The sequence below is a fragment of the Diachasmimorpha longicaudata genome, chromosome 2, assembly GCF_034640455.1.
Source record: "Diachasmimorpha longicaudata isolate KC_UGA_2023 chromosome 2, iyDiaLong2, whole genome shotgun sequence".
Lineage (NCBI taxonomy): Eukaryota > Metazoa > Arthropoda > Insecta > Hymenoptera > Braconidae > Diachasmimorpha > Diachasmimorpha longicaudata.
Genome location: NC_087226.1, coordinates 3,141,733 through 3,165,920, shown reverse-complemented (window position 1 = coordinate 3,165,920; position 24,188 = coordinate 3,141,733). Strand labels below are relative to the sequence as shown.

The 24,188-nt window shown below is 35.8% G+C and overlaps 1 protein-coding gene across 1 annotated transcript; it reads left to right on the top strand.

The window, feature by feature from the left end:
* Positions 1 to 3,815: 3,815 nt before the first annotated feature.
* Positions 3,816 to 21,332, top strand: LOC135170265 (solute carrier organic anion transporter family member 74D). The gene is made up of 7 exons (XM_064135949.1): positions 3,816 to 4,500; positions 4,572 to 4,681; positions 9,940 to 10,394; positions 14,215 to 14,917; positions 16,661 to 17,039; positions 17,182 to 17,283; positions 20,710 to 21,332. Exons 1-7 carry the CDS (start codon positions 4,164 to 4,166, stop codon positions 20,841 to 20,843), a joined length of 2,220 nt encoding a protein of 739 aa, XP_063992019.1. The 5' UTR covers positions 3,816 to 4,163; the 3' UTR covers positions 20,844 to 21,332.
* Positions 21,333 to 24,188: the final 2,856 nt, after the last annotated feature.

The window sequence follows — 24,188 nt, the reverse complement described above, 5'->3', positions numbered from 1 at the left end:
CACTCTATAAGATAATATATATTTGTTCTATATAGTTGAAGACTTTAGCCTCCGCGAATTTTTTTATAGTTTAAGGAGGGAAACAATTCTTGGCTCTCAGTTTGATAGACAATTTTGTTTTGCGAAGGTGATATTGTTGGCAGTTTCCTAAAATATGACCAAAATCTTCTGATTTTGCACCACATGGACATGTTGCGATCATTAATGATGCAAATTCTATACAAGGCGGCTTTAATATGAGAATGGTTTGCTCGGATATGCTTGACTGTAACAATGCTAGAATATTTAATTGGCAAATAGTATATTTCGATATGAGTACGACGGGGTGGTAACGAGTGTGAAGTTGATGGTCGGAGGCGAAGCCGAGAGCTTCCAATCACACGAGTTAAAAGGAAATCTACTATTTTCTCTCAGTGAAGATAATGAGTGAAACAAAATATATTTTTTTTTTTGACAGTCGCAAAGAAATATTTTTTAGAAAGGGATTAATATTTTTCATTTTGAAGGTATTTGTAGTATTTTGAGACAATAGACTTTTCGAAATTGTTAACAATAAATCGAAAAAAATGATTTTACATTGATCCACGAAAATATTGTTATGGTAGTATTGGAATGAATGTTTCTCTGATTTTCACTCGTTACCTCTCTTACTGCATGAGTGGTAGCTACTGTCCAAATTTCCAGTTAAGGGGTTACTCTCATGTGATCACTTCGAAAAATCGATTTTTTTTACATTTTGACAGTAAAACATATTGAAAACATGCTGTGAAAAATTCAGACCGAAATTCATAGTATTTGATAAGTTATAGCTCATAGTCGCTGACGTGTCGTAAGCGACTGTCTACCAGCCTCTAAACTTTAAACGCATTTTTCTCGAATCATCATTTTCTGAAACTGTCATGGTCCTAGAACAAAAAGTATTCAACGGATTGCTTTAAAATTTACATATGTTCTTCTACTCATTTATAGTTATCGTCCCTACCAGAATTGTTTATTTTCGAAAATATTTTCATATTTTTTTTAAACGATTTTTAACGAAAAAGAACAAGATTTCTGTGATTTTTTTTGAAGTTCGATATTTTTTTTTTCTTAATGAAATTGATTGTATTTGGTAGGGACGATAGCCGCAGATCTACTGAATAATAATCCATTCGATTTTTTTATCTCAGACAACATGAACAGCCGCTATCACCATGACCAGTGAACTACCTTTTTTTGTTGGGGACTACTTTGACTTTAAAAAATATATATGTTAAAAATGTAAAAAACGAAAAAAAGATTTTTTTTGTACAAAAATTTCCTAAAAAGTGGTAAAATGTATGCGTTCACATGAGAGTAACCCCTTAAAATCTCGATTTTGGCGAGATCGCATTAAATTTTCATTTTTTCCAAAATTCCAATTATTAGCAAAGAATCGCTAGACAGGTACAATATTATGATTCCATGCGATATATCTTATCAAAAGAGATACCTTAACATAAAAAAATCCGATTTGATCTCGCAATTTTTCAGAAACTTTATTGAACGCCTGGAGTAAAAATAATTTTCAGGTCCCGAAAAAGGAAACGTAATAATGAGCGATCATTCACGTTCCCGCAGATAATCTTCATTGGAATGTAAGACAAATTTGTCAATTTTGCCATAAACTACCCTCTCTTTTAGTTAAGGGGGGAGCCTGCTTTAGAGGCTTCAAAAAATCGATTTTTTTTTTTGCGTAAATCACTTCCTAAACAATCCAAGAATATGTCCCCAAAATTTCAGAACAAAATTCGGATTATTTCCGGAGATACAGACGAAATAGTGAGCAAGCGTTGAGCAGGTATACGAGCATCACGAAAACTTTGACACGCGATTTCTCGGATTTCCATTTTTATGATTTTTTTAAATTGCGGGGCAAGATGGGAAAAAAAGTAAACCTCCTATCGAAACGAATCAAAATGCGTTGTATTTGGAATTAAATTCTCTTTCGAGTGAACCGGACATATCTTAAGAAAGTTAATATTAATCTGGTTTTTAAACGACTTAAAGTAAATTCTTTTTTTCTTTAAATGCACTTTTTTTTCAATCTGCGAAAAATTGTTGAAATTTCACTTTTTGTTGAATTTTAGTGGTTAACCCAAGAATTACACTATTGAAAATTAAAAATTTCTTTTGTTTTTTTGTTTCACATGAAAATTGCGACCTGCATCTTGCTCGCCACACAGACATTGCACACTCGAGGCGCCTCCGTAAATTTCTTCAAACATGAAAAATATATAATGTATAATAATAGAAAAATTTGAGAAGACTCTTGAAATATATAAGAATAAATCCTAAAAGTTTCATTTCAATCAGACATTTCTTTCCTTTCCAAAAAAATCCTTGAAAATATAGATTTTTTGAAGCCTCTAAAGCAGGCTCCCCCCTTAAATCTCTCAGGCGAATAGCAAACAAAATTTTAATCGACTTGTACTTTGTCAACAAAATCTATTTTATTTTATTCGAAAGTCTTTTATTTAACATAAAATAGTAGTATGACAAGATATATAAACAATTATATACAGGTTAGGTATTTTATCGCCGAAATATCAGCTTATGGGCTCTAACTTACATTTGTAATGCTGGTTTTCTTTTATTTTAATAATAGGAAATTATTAACAATGAAGTAAGGGGTAAAAGTAGGGAAAATGTCACAATGAAAAATTCTATAACTTGATGATTGCAATGTTTTATGCGCGGCGAGTCAACGATCTGCAGATTTTACGTGGATTGAGGTCGTTTCTCAAGGAGTTTGAGTGAGATTTGAGATTGACTTTGAAATTATTAGTTATACGCTGGATAAAGTCGAAAATCATTTCGATATTGGAGCTGTTGTGGAGGGAAGAGATTAGGGAAAAATAAAATGTATTTCGCATAATTCAATTTTGGGTTCATTCAAACATTTCGGATTTCTCGCAAACAAAAATCGTCCCGCCATATTTGAAGCGTTGAAATGGCTCCAAAATGGTATTTTCTAAAATCGATTTGATCCCAAAAATTATTTACTAAAAGCAACAACTTTCTTTCTCGCTGCACAATTAAAATTGAGTTCATCTAACTCTATTCTCCTCGTATGAAAAGATTCTTCTCAATCATCTTTTATTATTCCCTAAATGCTAAAATCTTTTTCATAAAATTTCATATCACCATTACCTGTCTCATTATTGCATAACTTTCTTCCAACTGTGCTCCCATTCAAAACATTCATTGCAAAAGTCTTCTACGAGTGACAGATGATTTTTATATCGAGTATTTTTCAATTCACGGTATACTCTCCATTCATGTCATCACATTCTGTATAATATGTATGATATGCTGGTGCGTATTACTACATCCACCACAGAGGCCTTCATTCTAATAAATCATAATAGCCTCACAATGTGAGCTCATAGTCAAGACGGTTTGTCTACGATAGCTTGGATAGCCTCCTGCGACACAGAACCCAGTTTAGGTCCCTGTGCACCAGTCAACTCGAATAAAACATCCAAACATGACATGAGAATAACATTAAAAAACTCCCTCGATCCATTGAAATACTCCACTGTTCCAAACTGTTATCAAAAAAAAAAAAAATACCACCGAGAAACGGAAGATTTTTGTAACTTTATCTCTCATTATCTCACCTGAAAAAAAAAACTCGACATTCGCACCCGAAAATAGATTAACAAAACATGCAAAAAAAAATCATAGAATGTCTTTATCAATTCCCACAATATCCAGTATCACTCGTGCCATCTTTATCCCTCCCATGTGCATCAAAAGCCCACGAATCATCGGGCCACGTACGTGGGGTTGATAGAACGGTGGGGATTCCATTAGAATTTACGTTATACGTTGTGTATTCTTGATAGTCGAGTTATTACATACGAGAAGATAGTACCTCATTCGATAAAAGAAAAGTCATTTGAGTAGCATAAACATATAAAAAATTTTTTTTTAAATCCACCGGTGAATTTATTTTGAAATGACTTGAGTGTTAAAATTGTTCATAAAAATTATAATATTATGAAAATATGTGGGGAATAAAAAAGGAGAATGATCGCACCGAGGATTTCATCCGTGAGATGAAAAAATAAGGAAATTAAAATAGGAATAATTTTTTGATCGAATTTTTCTTTCGGGGACAAATAAAAATTGATAGGAATATGAATAACACGAAGAGTAACATGAACTTGGAGGGCAATAGCGCTGAAATGAAATTACTGTTGGATCCATCGAAAAGTGTTGATATAGAACGTCCAACGTTACACACCCCATCGGTCAGAGGGGTTGATGATGTTTTCAGGGAGTTGCCAATAACGGAAGACACTTCCTGCGGTATCTGGTGCTTTAGTGGTCCAAAACTACAAAAATTTGCCAATAAAAAGGCGTATGTGTTTCTGTACGGTGTTCTTGGATGTATTTTTTCGGCGAGTTATGCGTATTTTAATGGTACCATCACTACTTTGGAGAAAAGATTCAAGATACCTTCGAAAACCACTGGTAAGTGTGAATTGGTGATGAGATTGATGACACCCACTGAAGGGTTTTTGAATGGATGGGTTCATGTGCAGGTGTCATTATGGTTGGAAATGATATTTCCCAGCTACTGGTGTCCGTCGTACTGTCGTATTATGCTGGGAGAGGACACAGACCACGATGGATAGCTTTCGGAATTTATACTGTGAGTTTTATTTTTTGCTTTGTTTTTTCTTTCTGAATGGAGTTTTTTCTTACTGTAAGGACGATAAAGTTGTTTCTTTTTTTTCTTCTTATTTAAAATGTTGAAGTCTGTACATGAGATTTATTTACCCTGTCGATCTAATACTAAATTATTAAGTTACACTTTTGCAAATTGGGGCAGGGCCACTGGTTACCGACGACGAGGTTTTTGACGGTTTTATGAGAATTATAGTGGTATATATATTTTAGAGAGTAGACTATTAAAAATTGTAGTCTGAATTGTTTTGCGCAGGTGTCGAAAAAATGTAATTCATTTTTTTTTATGTTAATGTTAAATGTATGTTTTAGTGTGAAAGTCAACTTTTTTCAGTATTGGGAAGTCAGAGATGTTTGGAAAAGTGGGTGGTATCGACAAATTCCGATAACATTCTTTCCGGAAAACTAATGAGAAATTGGAAAATTCGGGGATTTCACAAAATTTTCGGTGAAATCTGTAATTTCATGATTTTTACTTGAAGTTGACGACAAATGCTTTTCTCTCATTTTTTTATCTCTCACGAAACTCCCAATAATTTGATAAGGTATGAAGAAAGAGTTTCAGGAGATCCTTAGGGAGAGGACTAGCATTCTTAAAATAACCCAAAACACTAGAGCCCTTTATTTTTATGATTTGCTCGGATGATTATCAAAATAAAATGAGATTCGAATGTACATAATTTTCATCTATCTTTCGTCTCTAATTATTTCCCCCTAGAAAATCTGGAGAAAATTCAACATTTAAAGTCTCTCGGAACTTTGAAGGGACTCTGGGATGGGAAGGGACTCGTCTTCATGCTATTTAAATTCTGGAATTTTACAGAATTTTCGGTGAAATCTGAAATGTTTAATGAATTGATCTCGCTTGAAGATTTTCCCTCCTTTTTTAGCTCTCACGAAACTCAATAATTTAACAATGTATGAAAGGAGGTTTTTAAGCGATTTTTTGAAAAAATGACTTTAAATACTTCCTTTCTCATACTTTTGACTGCTACTCGTGCTTCTTGCACGAGATAAATGCCTATTCATTTGCTACGGCTACACAAAATTTAGCCGAATCCTAATTCGTCTATACCGAATATTTGTATATAATAAATTATAATCGTCATCAGTATTGTGGTCATCAAAATTGATGGTCAACATGAATGGTTCATGAAAATTAATCTTTTTTAATACCGTATCTTAATTTTTTATATGAGATTTTGGTGTTTTAGTCTCTTCAATTGTTTCATAATTTCATTTATAATCTTGTTTTCCTTTGATATTGCTGATAATTCAATGAAGGAGTTAAGTGATTCTATACGTAATTTTTTTACCGATTTATTTTCCTTACAGGTCCGATATTTTGGTGGGTTTTCTTTCCACATAACGAAGTTGTGGGTGAATTTTGTGTGGTTTATTCTGGATCTTGTCATGACAGGTTGATTCCGTCTGTTATCTCCGTGTTCTGAAATATGGTCTTTACAATCTTTAAAATTTATATTTTTAATTATCTACGTTTTCTTAACCTAATGCGATCCAACAAATTCCAAGCAACAATTTTTAAATCTCATCCGTCTGTGTTTTTTCATGTGCGTAAGTGTGTGGGGAAAATTTGTCATGGATTGTTCTTGTATGAATGGATGGAATCAATTTTTTTTTGTGAATATAGATATTGTGGAGTCTTTTTTTAATGCCATCAATTGAAGGGCTGTTCATTCATTGAATTTCTTTGTTTTTTAATCAATTAAAGAGAGGGCTATTCCATAATAATTATAAAAAATATTGAATTTGGCAATTGGATTAGTTGAGGAAATTTGGATAAATTGGATTTAAAAAAAATTCTAATTTCAAGGGTTCTTTAAAGACGACCTTTCAAACGAATTAAATCATAACTTTATTTGTTCGTCTTAATGCTATTAAGCCGAAGTTAAACGAAGAGTGCGACTACTACGAACTACATTGGTTGATTTGATTTTTATGATCATTATTGAAAATTTTTAATTTTTTAGGAATTTTCTTGAAATTGTTCTTTCCGGTAATCTCCTCAAGTATAATTTTTGAAAGTTAAACAAATAGGTATGAATATAAGGGTTCTATTGATAATTATTTATTCATGAGAATAAATTACGTTCCAAATAATTCGGTAACATTCGGTCTGATTGTTTAAATTTCCTCTTTTCAATGGATTTTATTAAATATTAATTCTTCTCATACAGCAAAACACATTCTCTAAAGCAAGACCTTCGCTTTTATTGTTCATTCATTCGTCTTTCTTTTTCTAATTAATACCTTTGTTACTTTCTCTTCGGCCCATTTATTTCTTTCATAGGTGTAATTTATTTACTCACTCGGATGAGTTTCAATATTGATAATTTATTTGGAAAAATAATTATGGCACAGAAAATAACGAACTAGTGCAAGAGTATTCTTAGTAAGAATTTCGTACAGTCCCGATTCTACTGTTTCCTCCGTTCAAATTAATAATCACACAAAGTAATTGTTTTATCCGGTTGATTTTGTTATGTTCCCATTCATTTTCGTTTGCCTTGAATTTTTCTTAGAATCTAACCTTATATAATCTTCACATACCAAGTGAAGATTCCATGGAAGCAATCACGATGAAAATATTTTGAATAGAAAAGCACTGGGAATCATTAACAAATATCTAATTAGCCGAAAATTTTTCGTTTATCTAAATGAGATATAGACCGTAAAAAATATCCGTGAACGTCGTTTGCCCAGGGATTCTACATTAACATTCCCATAGGAATGCATTGTTTTCACCTCGAACATTTCAATTCGTAATTTTATTCAATCTGCACCTTTCATGATCAGTAAAGGCTTCACCGGTTGGGCCCTCTACCAAAAATAGTACTGCAAAGTGTAGCGTAACCGATCCATTTTTAAAATTAAATATACATGAAAAAATTATCCTTTACATTATGTTGTAATCAATGTATTAGGAAAAAATATAATATTGAATTTACAATAATATGACATAATATAATCGCAAATAATATAATATTAGAAGTATTAAGATGATGTCTTTGGGTACGTTGTCAGCGTGCTGGCCTCATGAACAAAGCGTCCCAGGAGCGCAGGTTCGAGTCCCGGTGATGAAGGATTTTTCCATCGTCGGAAAACGAACCCAGCACATGTAAAGTTAGATGTAAGTTAGCTCAGTGGCAAGCGCGGGTAGGGAATTAGGCTGAGGTACCACCCAGGTACTGGGACGAGTACGTGAAAGACCAAAACTGTCGTACCATCTGGCACCACCCAATAAAAAAAATAATAGGAGAAATATTATTTATGATTGAAAAATTAAATATTGTAGACTAAAAAGATTATATGTATATATATATAATATTGTTACGTGTCCCCCTTCGAATATCATTCATTTGTCTATGACCTGAACTTGGTCAGAAGAACGACTGTCTTTTGGATTAACATTTGTCTTGGTGTGTTTCTCTTCAGAGCTCTTACATGACACATCGTCATACTTCTTGTAATTAATAAACCGCCCCAAACATTTACCAACCTGTGTCGTCTTTATTCTTCGCTGGATATAACAATATATTTTATTTTATATATTATATAATTTATCTTATATATTTCATTTTTTTAACTATATTTTTTTCTATTATTCTATATTTTAAACTTTTGTTATTATTAGAAATGGGATATTTTGAATGACGAAACTGTGAAATACTTTTCTTTAAATACTTTATTCTTTAATCGCTCAGAAGGCACATCCGCTCGTCATCAATTCATTAGAGGAACTGATATAAGTAACAAAGAGTTACAACACCCTGAACCCCAAGTAACGTCACCATAATAGGTCTTATTTGTCCGAGTCTCTTTAGGCTCAAAACGAAAATATAAATATCATAGCCTATAGTTCTAAAAACTCTCGACAGTAAAAATGTCTGTTAATATTGAGTATAAACATAGAAGGAAAAATATAAGATTAAATTTTTGCCTCGTATTATTTCAACCAGAAATTCAACCGTAATCATAGACGAATAATCTTCTCAGTTTTCTCATAGCTTCTTCATTCAAATAATTTATTTTACCCCATGATACACCTATTAATTGAAAGATAATTCGATTCGGTCCTCGATAAGGCTGGAAGATGTTTGAATTTCATATTTAGTATAATTCATATTAAACAAAGCTTGAAAGTAAATAATTGCGTATTGCTAATCTCTTTATCAAGGCACGCAAAGCGCGCGTTGTTTTCTAGCTGAAGAAAATGTCTGTGCATGCGTGCACGTACAGAACAGTGTATAAGCAAAGATTATACGTGAGCATATTATCAAAAAATATACAACATAATTCACTTATATGGCATATATGTAGCGTATATGTGGGGCACATCATTTTTGGTGGATTCATATAGATGTGAATATATAAATCTCATAGATACCTCAAAAATGTAATGCCATGATTGGAAAGTATGCAAAATATATTTTGCCTGATTTCTATTTTGACCCATATATTTGTATATATCTCGCATATCATATTTTTTGCAATTTTATAGTCTATGTAATGCAGACGTGTGCAAAATATATTGCGAGATGAAAATTCCGTAGTCTCAAATTTCGCACTTCAAGAATCGATCGTTTTTTTCATCGATATGTGAAAATAATCAATGTCGGCGACGAGACATGTTGCTGGTAATTGTCTATTTGACAGTCATAATCGATCATATGGCACTCGATAATCGATTAGTGAAAACATCAGACATCCCTAGTAGAAAATCCAAAGTACAGGTCTACATGCCTCGTCAAGTTCCGATATTAATTCCTGATGAACGCCTGAAACTTGACCAATTCCCACTCGGAAATTTGCAACTCACTTGGGTTCTGTTTCCAAATATATTTCTCTCATGACGTCGATATGTCCCATTGCAGTAGTTCGCTGGTTGTGTTGTAGTGTAGAAGCGCCGTAGCGAACTCAATAATAATCAGTCCCATGTCTCCTGACAAGATCCTCCTATCAGTCCTGGCCCCACGTATGAGGGCCGGAGACGACTGGCGTCGTGCAATCTTTTGCGAAGAAGATTGGAGCGACTGGGTATAGAACCCTCGCCGCAGAGAGAACTAGTCGGATTACTAAATGTTAGATTTAACCAATTCGAGTTGTTGTAAGGCGTGAGTCGTTACACCATGACTTTCCGGACATCCTGAATTCTTTTCGTTAATGTAACAGAAAAATTTTGATCTTTCATGATTATTTCAGGTAGTGCTATTTTGCTGCCTAACAATGCTCCCCCATTTTCTTTATGGACCGGGTGAAGACGCTTTGCAATTAACGAAGGAATACGGTGGAATAAGTCTCACGGATGCATCAAACTCGACCGGGCTTCTGCCAGGGCAAGACAGAGATCGAAAATTTCTGTGTTTAGCCAAGGAGCATCGTGGAATTGACTGTCACGAAGAGGACGGTAACTTTGCCCCTCAGGTATTTCTATTTATTGCCCAACTAGTCGCCGGAATAGGTGGATCTCTCTACTACACCCTTGGTGTCTCCTACATGGACGACAACATTCAGAAATCAAAGACCCCGGCATTAATCAGTTTTTCCTACTTCCTGAGAATGTTGGGACCAGCAATTGGTTATGGATTAGCATCATTTGCATTGAAATTCTACATCAGTCCAACCCTGACGCCAACAATCAAAACAACTGATCCAAGGTAATCATATCGGTTTACATAACAATATAATCACTTTCACGATTATTTCCACTCATTGTATTTTTCATCGACAGAAATGAGATATTAAATATCACTGGATAAATAGAGATTAATGAATTAATGTTGACGCTGTGATGACGGACGATAATAGTCTAGACATTTTCCGATAAATTGTGTCGCTTGAAATTGGTAAATCTTTGCGATCATTCACCTTTCGAAACTAGCGAATCGTTATCGGAGATATCACCTTAGATGTTGATTTTTGTTCCGGCCCTTTCTCCCCTTTTTCGACTAATTGGCATTAACATACCCCATGCGCGCGGCTGTGGATTCTACACTACACGGCATTCACGCTCCCATTGAACATACCAGTTGGCATGGAAAACCACAGGAAAAAACCATGATGACCGAGGCGACTACCTTACCGACAGTCTCCCGCTGATCGAAGCCTCAGTTTGCGAAAAATTCGCATCCGCTGCGATTTGAACTCGAACTAGGCGAGTGTCGAACCACGTCGCCCGCCAGTGTCGGTAGACGTACAGTGGACTCTTATTGAAATCAGTAGGAATAATTATATGGAAGATTATTGTCCATCAATCTAAACATTGTTGGTCTTGTCCCCAAATTTTTCCATCGAAATGGGAAAATGAAAATCATTCTGGTTTTAGAATCAATATCGCTCACTCATTCTGCACTCGTTTCTGCAAGATTTTGTGTTATTAATATTTGATCTTGTTAATTATCATTAACACTTGATAAAAGTCTTTTTGCGCCTCAACCGATTCTTCGATCTCCGATTAGGAGTCCGTTGGTAACTACAGCCGATAAATAATTCGGATAATTAGGTACGAACCGTAGGGGATGTTTTTATGAACACTGTTCTTCTAACGCTAGAACTATATTAGAAGGAGATTAAACTCAGAACTTTTTTCATCGAGTAGTTTTATTAACAAAATTAAATTTGATTGAAGATATAGAATCATGTAAATTACAATAGATTGAATGAGCAGCGTCTGTTTTAAAGTCGTTTTTGGGGTCTTGGTAGAATCTTTGATAGTGACCTAGAGTATTCGATCAGTTTGAAGGACTGGAACGGTTACAATATTTGATATACTTTTTTGAGTGATGGTGCTTTAGGAAAGTCGCATGTAGACAATGGAAGAGATGAAGACGATTAATGAATGCGCGTAATCCAATCAATCAAAATAAAGTTCATCAGATAAGACGAAGCATCAACTGACTGCTACAATGATACACAAGCGGATCCATCTGTTAGATAAATCATTCGTGTCTAAAAAAACACTGCAGTTATTTGTTCTAAGATCAACACGGAAACTTACGTCACAAGCGCGATATTTACAATATTTGGTAGAGAATAATCTAGAAAATGATAACACGGATTTTTTCAAAGTTTTTGGATCATAAACAGTGATAGTATAGAATTTGGTGCTAATTTAACTCCATTTCAGTTAAAGTAGTTCTGCCCTTCTAGGTCATAACTGAATCGTAATTTTTTCCTTAATTTCATTATTCTTTGTTTGAAAAAAAGTTGAAAGATCGGAACTTAACGCAGGGTTTTATGGGAAAATCAACATTTTCGGTGTAATCCAAGATTAACGTCTGAATTTTTTAACATTACACGTAAAGCAATCAAGGAATCTGTTAACATTTGGTGAATGATACTCTACCCTTTGAAAACCCAGGTCTATTATTTGTTTATAAGAAGGAAAGCGATTTTAAAAATAGACGGTAATGTTTGGGCGGGTGGGGAGTTGCTGCTGCCGGCCTCGGGGCTAAGCAGTGATTAGCTCGGTTAGTACTTAGATGAATCCCGGAAAAAATATCCCCAAGATAAATCTTAATTTTTCACTTATTTCACAAATATTTTGATTTCCAATGAACATTTCCGAAAAAAGGCTATAGTTTACTAGATTATTTTTCCCACCCAAATTTCAGCCAATAGAATTGCACCATTTGTTGATATTTTGTGTAGCCTACATCGAATTTCAGCGATTATTTTTCCCATCCAAATCTTGGCCAATAGGATTGCACCATTCGACGTTATTTTGTATAGTCAACACGGTATTTCAGCGGATATTCTTGGAAATTTCACTGGAAATTTTGCATGTTGATATATATAAAAAAAAACAAATGTTGAAGTAACCCTCAATTGTATCTGACAGATTAATGGCAATTCGTTGAAAATTATGTCTCATGGTGCAATTCTATCGGCCAAGATTTGGATGCAAAAAATAATCCCCCGAATACCACTCGAACTTCGAAATTATCTGATATTTCCCTCAAGGTTCCCTACAAACAAATAAGCTCGTCAAGTTTTCCAGAAAAATCACTCGCGCTTCGCGCTCGTGATTTTTAAACTGGAAAACTTGACACGTTCATTTGTTTGCAACGAACCTATCGGGAAATATCCGATAATTTCGGAGCTCTTGTGGTATTATATGCGATAATTTTTTGATAATTTTGATAAACAAACGACACTTAACGAAATAAACCTCTTTTCATGTCATGGCACAATTCTCTTAGCCGAAATTTGGATAGGAAAAACAATCCCCTGAATACCACTCGAGCTTCAAAATTATAGAATATTTCCCTCTAGGTTCCCTGCATACAAATGAAGTCGTCAAGTTTTTCAGGAAAAATCACGAGTGCGAAGCACGAGTCTTAGCCTGAAAAACTTGACTCCTTCATTTGTTTGCAACGAATCTATCGGGAAATATTCGATAATTTTGAACCACTTGTGGTATTATATGTGATTATTCACCACTTTTACACCGTTTTTTTTTTCGGGGGCTATTTTATCCGCGGTAATGTTTTTCGCCACCCACTTGGATGAGCCACCGCTCAGGTCTCACTACACGCTCACTCAACAAAATTACTGCGCGCAAGGCACGAGTGTGAAGACCCAGTGTACCCTTCAAATCTGTGTGACAGAAGGGTACCTTAGGGCCCTGCACTATCAGCCGACTATACGGTAGGGTTTTCCATGGTTTTCCCCGACCTTTGCGTAAATGCAGTACAGTTCGGAAAAAGTTGTTTCCATAGCACAGCAGGGGAAGGAGAGGCAAGAAGGCAAGGCAAAAGGCCGAGCGAGAAGGCGTGAAGGCAGTGAGATAGGATGGTAGGAGTCGATGTAAAACATAGAAAACAGTTGTACCATCAAGGGAATAATGAATAAAAAAATGTTTGAAAAATAGCAGTACTTTCAGGAATTTAATTCAGACGCTACTAACTACGAACGAGTTTTTCGAATTTTTCTCATGCAATTAGTTGGAAAATTTGGCAAGTGAAGATATTCAACAGCAGCGTAACTAGTCGGTAAAATCCGTCCTGAGTGTAGAGCTATTTTCCCTTTCAAAATCAATTAAAGTGTTCAATCTTCTTTGGGAAGATAATTATCCAGACTTTGAAGGATTGTAGCGAGCGATATTCATGTTTGAACAATTAACAAGCTGTAAATCGTCGATAATGGCGGTGTGGTTACAGTGATAGACTAGTATGCTATGTACCCGGGTTCGATTCCCGGCGATGACCGTCAAAATTTGCAGCTCTCTAATCTCACAGTTTCACTGTCGAGTGATAATCTCATCAATGGGATGACTGTACTTGGGCAGGTTTTTTCCTCAGGACGAGGTATTCTCTCGTCCTTTGGCGAATGCGACACAGAGGGTTGGGGGTGATATGGAACCAAATAGTGAAAAACCGAAAGGGTATACGAACAGTAAAAATAAAAGACACCAAACTGTATGACCTTGACTAATTATTGCCAAAGTTTTATTAAAAAATTATTGTCGTCCAACAGGTGGTTGGGAGCCTGGTGGATGGGCTGGATAATCCTGGCGATTCTTCTTTTCATTTTCGCAAGTATTCTCGCTCTCTTTCCGAAGACCCTTCCTCGAGCAGCTGCTCGAAAAATTCTGGCTCTTGAGCGCAGCAAGTCAACCACAAGCAATCAAGACGAAAAAGGAAACAAGAATTCTGAGGATCTTGAGCAGAATCGATCAGAAGTTCCAGCCTCCTTAGGTGACATGATGCAAACCTTCAAGAGGTTATTGACCAACAGTACGTTGATGTGTAACAATGTCGCTACAGTTTTCTACTTTTTGGGTTACATGCCGTACTGGGTGTTTATGCCCAAATACATCGAAACTCAATACAGACAATCGGCCTCAGTCTCCTCTCTGATAACGGGCACAGTTGGCCTGATTTTTACAGCTATTGGAATACTGATTTCGGGTCTTGTCATATCAAAGTACAAACCCAAAGCCAGATATTTAGCAGCTTGGAACATCATCGTTGGTGCCATTTCGGTGATGGGGATGATATCCTACGCATTCTTAAGGTGCTCTGCCAATGACAATCAGGTGATAATGGCAGGTGGTCCTGGAGGACATTCTTCGTGCACTGATAATTGTAATTGTGATTATGTTACATATAATCCTGTATGTTCGGAGGACGGTAGAACCTACATATCTGCCTGCCATGCTGGATGTAAAACTCTAACGGTAGGTGGATTTTTTTGAGCATCAGCCACTGTTACTGATTTGAAATTCATAGATTGTGAGAGTAATATCAATTCATTTTTTTCACATATAAGACGGAAAGTTTATAAAGTGGTTGACATCTTGGAACGTCATCGGAGATTTTTCGATAGAATGTTCGATTAAGTAGGAAGAGAAGCAGGATTATTCTCGATAGAATTTTAGAAAAAAAAATTTAAAGAAAAAAATTGAGTCGAGACCGGGATCCGAACTCGCTGTCTTCTGATTATGCTCTCTCACGATAATTCTTTACTCCTTTTCAAGGTATATGCATATTTTACGTGCGAAATGCAAACGTTTCGTTTAAATCACGAGTTAGTCCAGGTGTCGAGGTTTTTTTGAGTCAAAAAATTCCTATAAACGTTTTTGTTTATATCGCTAATATTAATGTTGAGGATGAGAAAGACAAAAATTCCTCCTCCCAATAATTGGAATTCGCCATTTTATAGTTTTTATCCCATATCATGATAAACATTGATATCAGACAACAAACGAGACAAAACTATTCTTTATAAAATTACGAACAAAAAGGATCTGAACATTTTTTTTATTGTACCACTCGAACCGGAGGTACTAGCGCTTAAAGACACGTATATTGTGACAGTGTAGGCGAACTGCCCACTGGCTTGGTACCTCACCATGCAAAAATCATCTGTAAATGATACTCAAATAATTTCAGATCCGAAATCGGATGGAATGATAAACAAATTATTTGCAAAAGTCTATACTACATGCCACCATACTTCATTCAATCATTCCCGTCCCCTTGTCTTTCCTACGGTAAACAAAATTAAATGCAAATTGACTGTTATTCGAAAAGTATGCATTTTCACAACAATTTTTATCCATCAATATATTACTATTGCCATTATTATTATTATTGTGATTTAAACATCTGTTCGCTCCCCTGCCTTCCAAAAAGATATACAGGGGGACCATGGGTAGAAAAGGGACACAAGGTGGAATGCAAGCCTTTGCCGGCTTGTATTTTCAAAACGATCATCAAAGTGAAAAAAAAATGTAGAAACGTTTATCTGGTGATTTTCTGAGGGATAATTGTGTGTTGTTTGAAACCGAACCAATTTTGCACCAATGACTCGATCGATATCGGATCTTTCTGGGGTTCATTGGGTCAGCAGATAAAGGGGCCCTTCCAACAGTTTAGCGTGACAGTACAACAACCTTTATTATCTCACCATATTACGCTAATTCAACGTCTTGTTGCATAAATTGTGCATTAACAGTCTCAACGTCGTTCAACATCGCTCAATCAATCTTATTGTTTCTAAACTCAACTATAATTTGTAATTTCAAGGGCTATTCAACAAAAGTGGATCTAGTCGAGGAATATTTTAGTGAAATAAAACGACTACCATTGCGGCGTGAAATCGCGTACATCACACTTTTATCGTCTTCCAACGAACAATTAACATACTGAATTAAAAACCCGGTGAATTAATTTTTTTTGCTTCGAATGATGTTTATCGATGTATTCAGGAACAACGTTAAAATCGTAAATATGATTTGTTTAAACAATATATCCGGGGCCGTTTTGCAGAGGAATTGTTCACATTTATTTGCTTCTGTTCATTCTTATTCTGAAATTATTTAATCAATATTCAACTTTGCTACGCCCATTCCACAATCAAACTTTTTCTGATGGATTTGGCTTGAAGCCGATTGATTGACGATTTTCTCCAATTTTAGATGAATCCTGACGGCACCAAAACCTACTCTGATTGTGCTTGCATTAAATCGAGGTATACTAGAGCACCATCTGATAGAGTTGATGTCCTGACAGAAAGTAATTGGACGATAACAGCTGACAAACATCCGAATGTGGCCAACTATATTGGATCGGCAACATCTGGACCCTGTCCAGTAGACTGCCAACACAAGTTCTATCTGTTCTTGGCAGTTGTGTGTCTTCTCAAGTTCAGTGGCGCTACAGGACGGGCTTCAAATTTTCTAGTGTCTGTGAGATGCGTTGACGAGAAGGACAAAGCAGTGGCCATGGGCTTCGGTTTAACCATCATGAGCTTATTTGCTTTCATACCGTCGCCTATTCTCTTTGGGTTTATCCTGGGTAATTAATCTATTAGCACACAACTTACATTGCGTAGTTTGAACTCTATTGCATGATTTTCATAGCTAAAGTTGGCTTAATTTTGTAATCGGTGGTAGTGGGCGAAAATCGTTTCTAGTGAGTATTATATATGTACTTACAGATAAAACGTGCCTTGTTTGGGGAAAAACGTGCTCAGGAACGGGAAATTGTTGGTTGTACGATGGAGAAACCCTTAGGTATCTGCTCAACTTTACGGCAGCAAGTGAGTTTTTTCATTTACTTTATTCAATTATCTATTAATCAATCAATTCCCTTTTGAAAAATCCAGTGTAGCATTATTTGGAGACTGTTTTGCATTATTCTAGCCATGTAGTAAATATATTATGATACAAAAACAAACAAAAAGCCTTTTGTTTTAAGAAAACTCGCCAAGTCAATTTATCGATTGTTCTCTTCCTACGGAATAGAAATCTCGGGAAAGGAGATCTGTTCGGAAACAAATAAATGTAAAAATAAACAAAATCAAGAAACGAGCACCGAGTCAGAAATGCTTACGAAAAAAAAACAGTAGAGGTATAATAAAAGACTTGGCGCGGTTGAGGGGATCAAGACAACGCGACTCAGTGAGTAAGGTTGCGATTCAATGGATCGAATACTGATCAGCAGTTATCTGCGATAATCAAAAGAACCGCGCCAAGTCTTCCATTATGCATCTACTGTTTTTTTTCCTAAGCATTTCTGATTTGGTGCTCGTTTCTTGATTTTGTTTATTTTTACATTTATTTGTTTCCGAACAAATCTCCTTTCCCGAGATTTCTATTCCGTAGGAAGAGAACAATCGATAAATTGACTTGGCGAGTTTTCTTAAAACAAAAGGCTTTTTGTTTGTTTTTGTATCATTCCACAAGTTTTTTTCAAATCTGAGTGAAGAAGTCTCGTTCCGATCTCACTCCGAAGTGTGAAGCTCTAGTCTGTTACGACTGGTAATGTACTTCATCGATTAAGATATTATCTTATTTGAGTTTGTTCTTTAATCAATAATATTTTAATCTGGATCTACAAAAGGACCTGTCAGGAGAGATTTTAGTAATAAATATTTTAAAAAATTGTTTCTAGCTGACGTAAGTACCAATGAAAAATCTCCTCTGACATTTTCAAAATCATAGAAGATAGCACAACTTTTTCAACATTCATTCGAGTAAATGTTTGAGAAGTTGTACCTTTCATGACCTCGAAAATGTCCGATGGACGGAAGATCGAATTTTCAATAGATCTAATGGATCTGTAGAATAATTCGTTGTTCAATTACGTTTGGCGCTAGAAATTTCTGCCAAGAAACAAAATGAGAAATCGAGTAAATTTGATAATCGAATTGCGTAATCTCAACTCTTGAGACATTTATTCATTGATATCTCGGAATCTAGAAAAGATAGAGCAATTGTAAAAATGACCCTTTTTATAGAGGACGATGAGATCTACAAAAAAGTTCTCTTCAAAATTTCTTTATCTCCTCCAGATTCAAACATATCAATGAATAAATTTTTCAAGAGTTGAGATTACACAGCTTGATCATTAAATTTACTTGGAATGTCCAAAAAATAATTTTCCTAGCTGAGAAAATTATCGATGAAGCATCCCCCAAACATTTCTGAAGTTACGGAAGATACAACAATTGTGTCAACATTTATTTGGATAAAAGTGTCAAAAGTGGTGCGTTCCATAACCTCGAAAATTTCGCGTGGCCCAACGATGTAAATTTCGATACATCTGATGGAAATCTCGAGAGAACTTTAATAAACACAAAAGTCGGTGATTCTAAATAATTTTTTCCTACACAAAAGAATATTTAAATGCTGGTTTTATTTACTAAAATGTGTCCAAGTCTGGATCGTTGACAAAATCATTAATAAGATCTTGCGACATATCGAATCTGAGAGAGAGGGGATAAGTTTTGTCATCGTCTGGTCACTGGTATCACTCAACGCGCATGCGCACCGCTCGATCAGAGCAAATTTGCCCAACGGTGGAGTATCAATGGAACCATTATTTTCTGATTCTCTAAAGACGTCACGTAATGATGCCAATATCGAAACAAAAAAATTATGAAAATAATCTCAATCACGAAAATAGAAAATGTTACACAATGTTAATGAACGTATCTCTTAAAATATTAATCAGAAACAAGAAAGACGGACGGAAATGGGGACATTATACGCGATTTATATTATGAAAGTAAGGTCCATTCTCCCGTAGTCTTGGGCAGTTGCATTTTATTGCATTACTATTATTTGGGAATAGTGGAGGGGGTCGTTGTGTCGTGTATATATACGCGGCAGTTCTCGGTCTGATTTTCGGACATTCGGAAAGCATCGAAAATTGTCTTGGCCGATACGCTACCGCGTATCTCAATATAATAATTGTATGTTGTTTTATTCTATTTATTGACTTTGGTTAATTTTTTTGTTTAAGGATTTCTTTAATGATATTCCAAATTAAATTTAGTGAATTTAATTTAAAAAATATTTTAAATTTATATTTATAAATTATATGAATATTAAAAGAGTCATGTGAAATGAAATAACATATTAAAAATATGTTATATCGAAAATAGGTAATGATAAATCATATGTTTGATATAATATTGTTGTGGTAACGTGGCGTAAAGAATTTCTAAAGTAAGTTTCGTTGGTATAGGGGTGGGGGTGGGGAGGTCAATAGCCCGTTGTAACATTAAGGAAAAAATTAAGTAATAGAAAATTTACAGGTACACTGAAATTTCGTGAATTCAGTGACATTTTGTGTACAATTTTAGGTTGAGCAATTAGGATGTATTTTTATATTTAAATTGACTTTTTCATAAACAAAATTTTCACAACACGTTTGACAACCACGCATTTTATGCGGCGCAGTTGGTAGGTCGTAATTATTCAAAAGTACTCCTCGTGTCGGTGGGATCAGCCGAAGTAAACAACATACGATTTTAAAAATGTCAAGTTGTAGATGTGTGGCAAACTATTTAGCAGAAATCAGTTTATGAAATGAAAGCATCTAAAATAATGGACACAATGTTTGATACCATAAATACTAGGAGATAAATAACATGCCGTATCAGTTTTGGGAGCTTGAATGACCCGCTCACGTAGTGCCCTCTGCACGCGTACGCACACTAATCTCCTACGTTTCCGGCAAATCCCTCTCACTGAGTGGAAAATTCAGACCGTCTCATATATTGTCAATTATCACAAGTAAGCCGCGTGGTAAGGGATTATAAAATTACAAGGATATATTCCTGAAACATAATTCATTCTATTTACGGAATATTTGGATATTTATTCCATTGACGATTATTTTTTACTGATTTTAGAGAAACTAGGATTTTAAGACTCTAGGCTGATTACACATCCTTGATATTTTTTCCTGAAAGATCTACGTGGTACATCCCTTTGAAACTTCGTGAGGATCATTATGATCACTTGAAAAATATATTTTCAAAATTTCAATTCACTAGTTAATTTCCTTATTGTCATAAAATTGCTGTGGAAGTTCCTTAAGTTGATTTTTCAAAAGTACAAATGACTGAGTGAAATTTTCTGCTGGTCAATAGACGTGTCGTTTTTCTTACTAATAGTATCACAAACTGTTATTCAATAAGACATCATGACTCTCTCTAATTCTGCTTATCTTTCAGGTTTCGTTACTATTGGAACGTTATTTGATATTGGAGTCTGGTACTTCGTAAAGGATGTGAAAATATTTGACGAAGAAATTGAACTAGAAAAAATGACGGAGGAAAATGGAGAGACCCTAGATAATAGAAAATAGAAGAGCAGAATTTTTGATCCTGATGAATTAATTGAAATTAGTTCGATGATCGAAAATGTTCTAGTCTGGAATTTGTTTCGGTAGGGAAATGAGTTCAGGCAGTGAATTCAAGCAGTAAAGACTCCGAATGTAACTTAAGCATACCTTTACATACCCTGTTAATGCGTATAGTTATTAAATCATGTAGCGACCGAGTATGTGATACTTCACTATGATGATATTATTATAAAAATCCACGAACTATCTTATACATAGAGTGTTGAAAATTTCAGTCGTAGATAAGGTATTCTAATTTCTTTCGTAAAAAGTGCCGTTTGGTAGACAACAGTTTTCAAGTACCAATCATCACGTACAGAACAAAATTTGAATAGTTATTATGTAAAAATATTTTAGTACAATGCTATTACCGAAAATAATTGTCATGTAAACATGTTTGTTGCAGCGTTATTTCAATCGGATTAAAAAATCATGATGTCGTTTCATTGTTAATGATTTTTGTAATTTATGCCAGATTCGAGATAGATACTGATATCAACATAAATTTCGCCTTGACAACCTACTCCCACCACATCAATTTTACGTACAACCCCGGGCTCCTCATCTTTTTTTTTCAAAGAAACAATTATGCCGATGTGAGTATACCGGTGAACCCTGTTAAAACTTGGAGAAATGGAATCACTACTTTTTATGATCGCGAACGAAGTCTGTCGGCTCCGGCCGTGCACGGCGTCGTAATAAATCTGCTTTATCTTCGTTAGAATACCACATTCAATTTTGAATTTCCTAGAGCTGTAAATTCTGGGAATCCGTCCTGCATCGAATGATGTTTCGTCTAACTCTGTAGAAGACGACACAGTTGAGTTATTAATTAAATTAACTCAAACAATCAACGACTTGGGTGAATCACTTGTTTATTTTTCGAATTATTATTACAGTTAAACACAAATCGATCTCGATATTAATGGAAACCACGAAGGGTCGCAATGTCTTTTCTCTTAACGTGAGCTCCCTCGAAGTTCAAAAACTACTACCCCTGTCCTTCGTTCCCCCCAGGTCAAAAGCTTGTTCCAGAGTTCTTCCCTCAGGCTAAGTGGTGGTATCAGGATTCTTCTGGTTGACCAAGAGAAATTCTTGAGACTATGGTTGGTTAGTTGACGGTTTATGACTTGGATGTCAACCAAGTCCGCGTGGAGTGGACAAATCTGGGTATTTTCAGAAATGTCACGTCTCAGGAAAGGCCCACCGTAGTACTTAAGTGTAAAGCCCAAAAAAAGGGCCAGAGTCATAAACCTTGTAAACTGACTGTTGGGTTGCAAGCAAAGTTAAAGAAATTACGTGGGTCCTCTATGTGCTGGAAAAGTGGATAGAAAGGTGTGACCGGATGAATCCCGTCAATTTTCTCAAGGGCAGGAGCAATGGATGTACATTAAATATTTCGCGCCCGAAACACTCGACCCCCCGCAGTTTCAAGCATATGTTTCTAATACGGAACAAATGATATTGCGAATATGCACTGCACCTCGAGGTTTTCCTTATGTAGTTGTCTGAATGTTCTTTTAAAGAGAAAGAGAATTCACTTAAATTATACACAATACCTTTAATACAAAATTTCAAATATATTTTGTAAACAAAAGGAGAACTACAATGCACAGATATAGTAAGGAAGGAAAAGATCTCCGTTGAGATTATACTTCGCGTCTCGTTTTCGATGATTACATATGTTGTTAGCCTCGTATGAGCCTCGGGTTAGCCTCGGTGAAACTTCACAACGTTTTAGAAATTTGAATTCAAAATGCCTACCCGTTACTGTTCGTAGCGCCATCCTGTGTTGAGTCATTCTGTTTCGTTGTGCGGTAGACGTCACAGCTACGGAGAACAACGCGTTATTAAAATTCATCTTGTCGAATGACAGAAAAAGAAAGAAGTCAAGGTCTAGATCAAGGGACCGTAAGAGAACGAATTCGAGAACCGATGGAAGGCTAGAGACAATGGAACAGCAGATCTCTAACCTCACTTCTCTCATCACATCTCTTGCTGAGAATAAAGGAACGAACAATACTCAGCATAATGGGTTAAATAATCCGAGAAAGAAAATTGTCACTCTAGACGGTAGGTTGGATTAAAACCCTTAAGAATAAACTTCCACACGAAGCTGTTCTCCGCAGACGTTCCATACGAATGCTGCGGGCAACAGGCCATTATGAATCCTCAATAATTTTGAGTTAGGAAGATTCGTGGGGTTCTTTCCATACGAAATTGCCCTAATCTTGTATTTGATATACTCGAAGTTGAAGGTCCACACGACTTTAAGAAAGGAAAATTTCCTTACGATACCTCCTCCACATCGAATTTAAGTTTTCAGGCGTTCAATCGAAAGAAAATGATCAGAATTGTATTAACATCGTCGAAGATCGAGAGATCGTACATGTAGAACGCTCAGATGCTGCCCAAGGCCATGAGAAAACCGAGTGTGGTGAAAGAGAGCAGCTTGACGTCGAAATTCTTCAGATGATTGGAAAGAAGACAGAAGCCGCAGCAGACCTCAAATTGCAAGAGTAGGTGAAGAAAGCTTGGAGAACTTTCATGTCGGTCGGTTTACCTGAAAAAATCAAAATTAGCATCAGTGAGAAGTATCCCAAATCGGGTTCTCTATTCGCTGAGGCTCCCGGTGTCAACCAGAAGTACAGCCAGCTCTGACAGATATCACTGAAAAAACCTGATAAACATTTTGTGAACACACAAAATGACATTGGCACTACCATTGTCGCCCTGGCAGCAGCAGTGTCAATGATTCTGGAAGACTCTGAAGGGGGAATCGATTATACACAATTCGTTGGCTGTCTCTGTGACGCGGGAAAGATGTTGGCAGATATATTCCACAAACATTCGATGACTCGACGATCTTTTATTACTCCTCTTCTCAGTAAGTCAGTCAAATGCACAATCGACGCGACCAAGCCTGATGAGAAGTGGCTTTATGGACAAAATTCGCAGATCAGGTGAAGGAAGCCAAGGCCATTGAGAAAGCTTGTACCGGAACAAAGCAGTGGAGAAGGCAAGGACGCAGTCTAAATCATCTACTTCGGGAAACTGGAAGAACCCAGCGGCAAGGAGACAGGTGGGCCAATATCAAGAGGGCCTTCTTTGATTGAAATTCAGACCAAGACAATCGACTCGCCCAGCAACAGCTCGCTCGACTCCACAGTCAACGTCTCGAGATGGCAGGGCGTCTATCACATTTCATAGAGGAATGGAGACAAATTCATCTCAGAAACACTCGAAGGCTATAAAACCCCTTTTAAGCGATCACCGACACAATTGTCACAACCTTCACCTAACATTAAA

Coding starts and splice junctions, on each gene's coding strand:
- LOC135170265 (XM_064135949.1), top strand. CDS start 4,164: ATGAATAACACGAAGAGTAACATGAACTTGGAGGGCAATAGCGCTGAA. Junction 10,395..14,214: donor ATCAAAACAACTGATCCAAG/GTAATCATATCG, acceptor GTCGTCCAACAG/GTGGTTGGGAGCCTGGTGGA. Junction 17,284..20,709: donor GCTCAACTTTACGGCAGCAA/GTGAGTTTTTTC, acceptor CTTATCTTTCAG/GTTTCGTTACTATTGGAACG.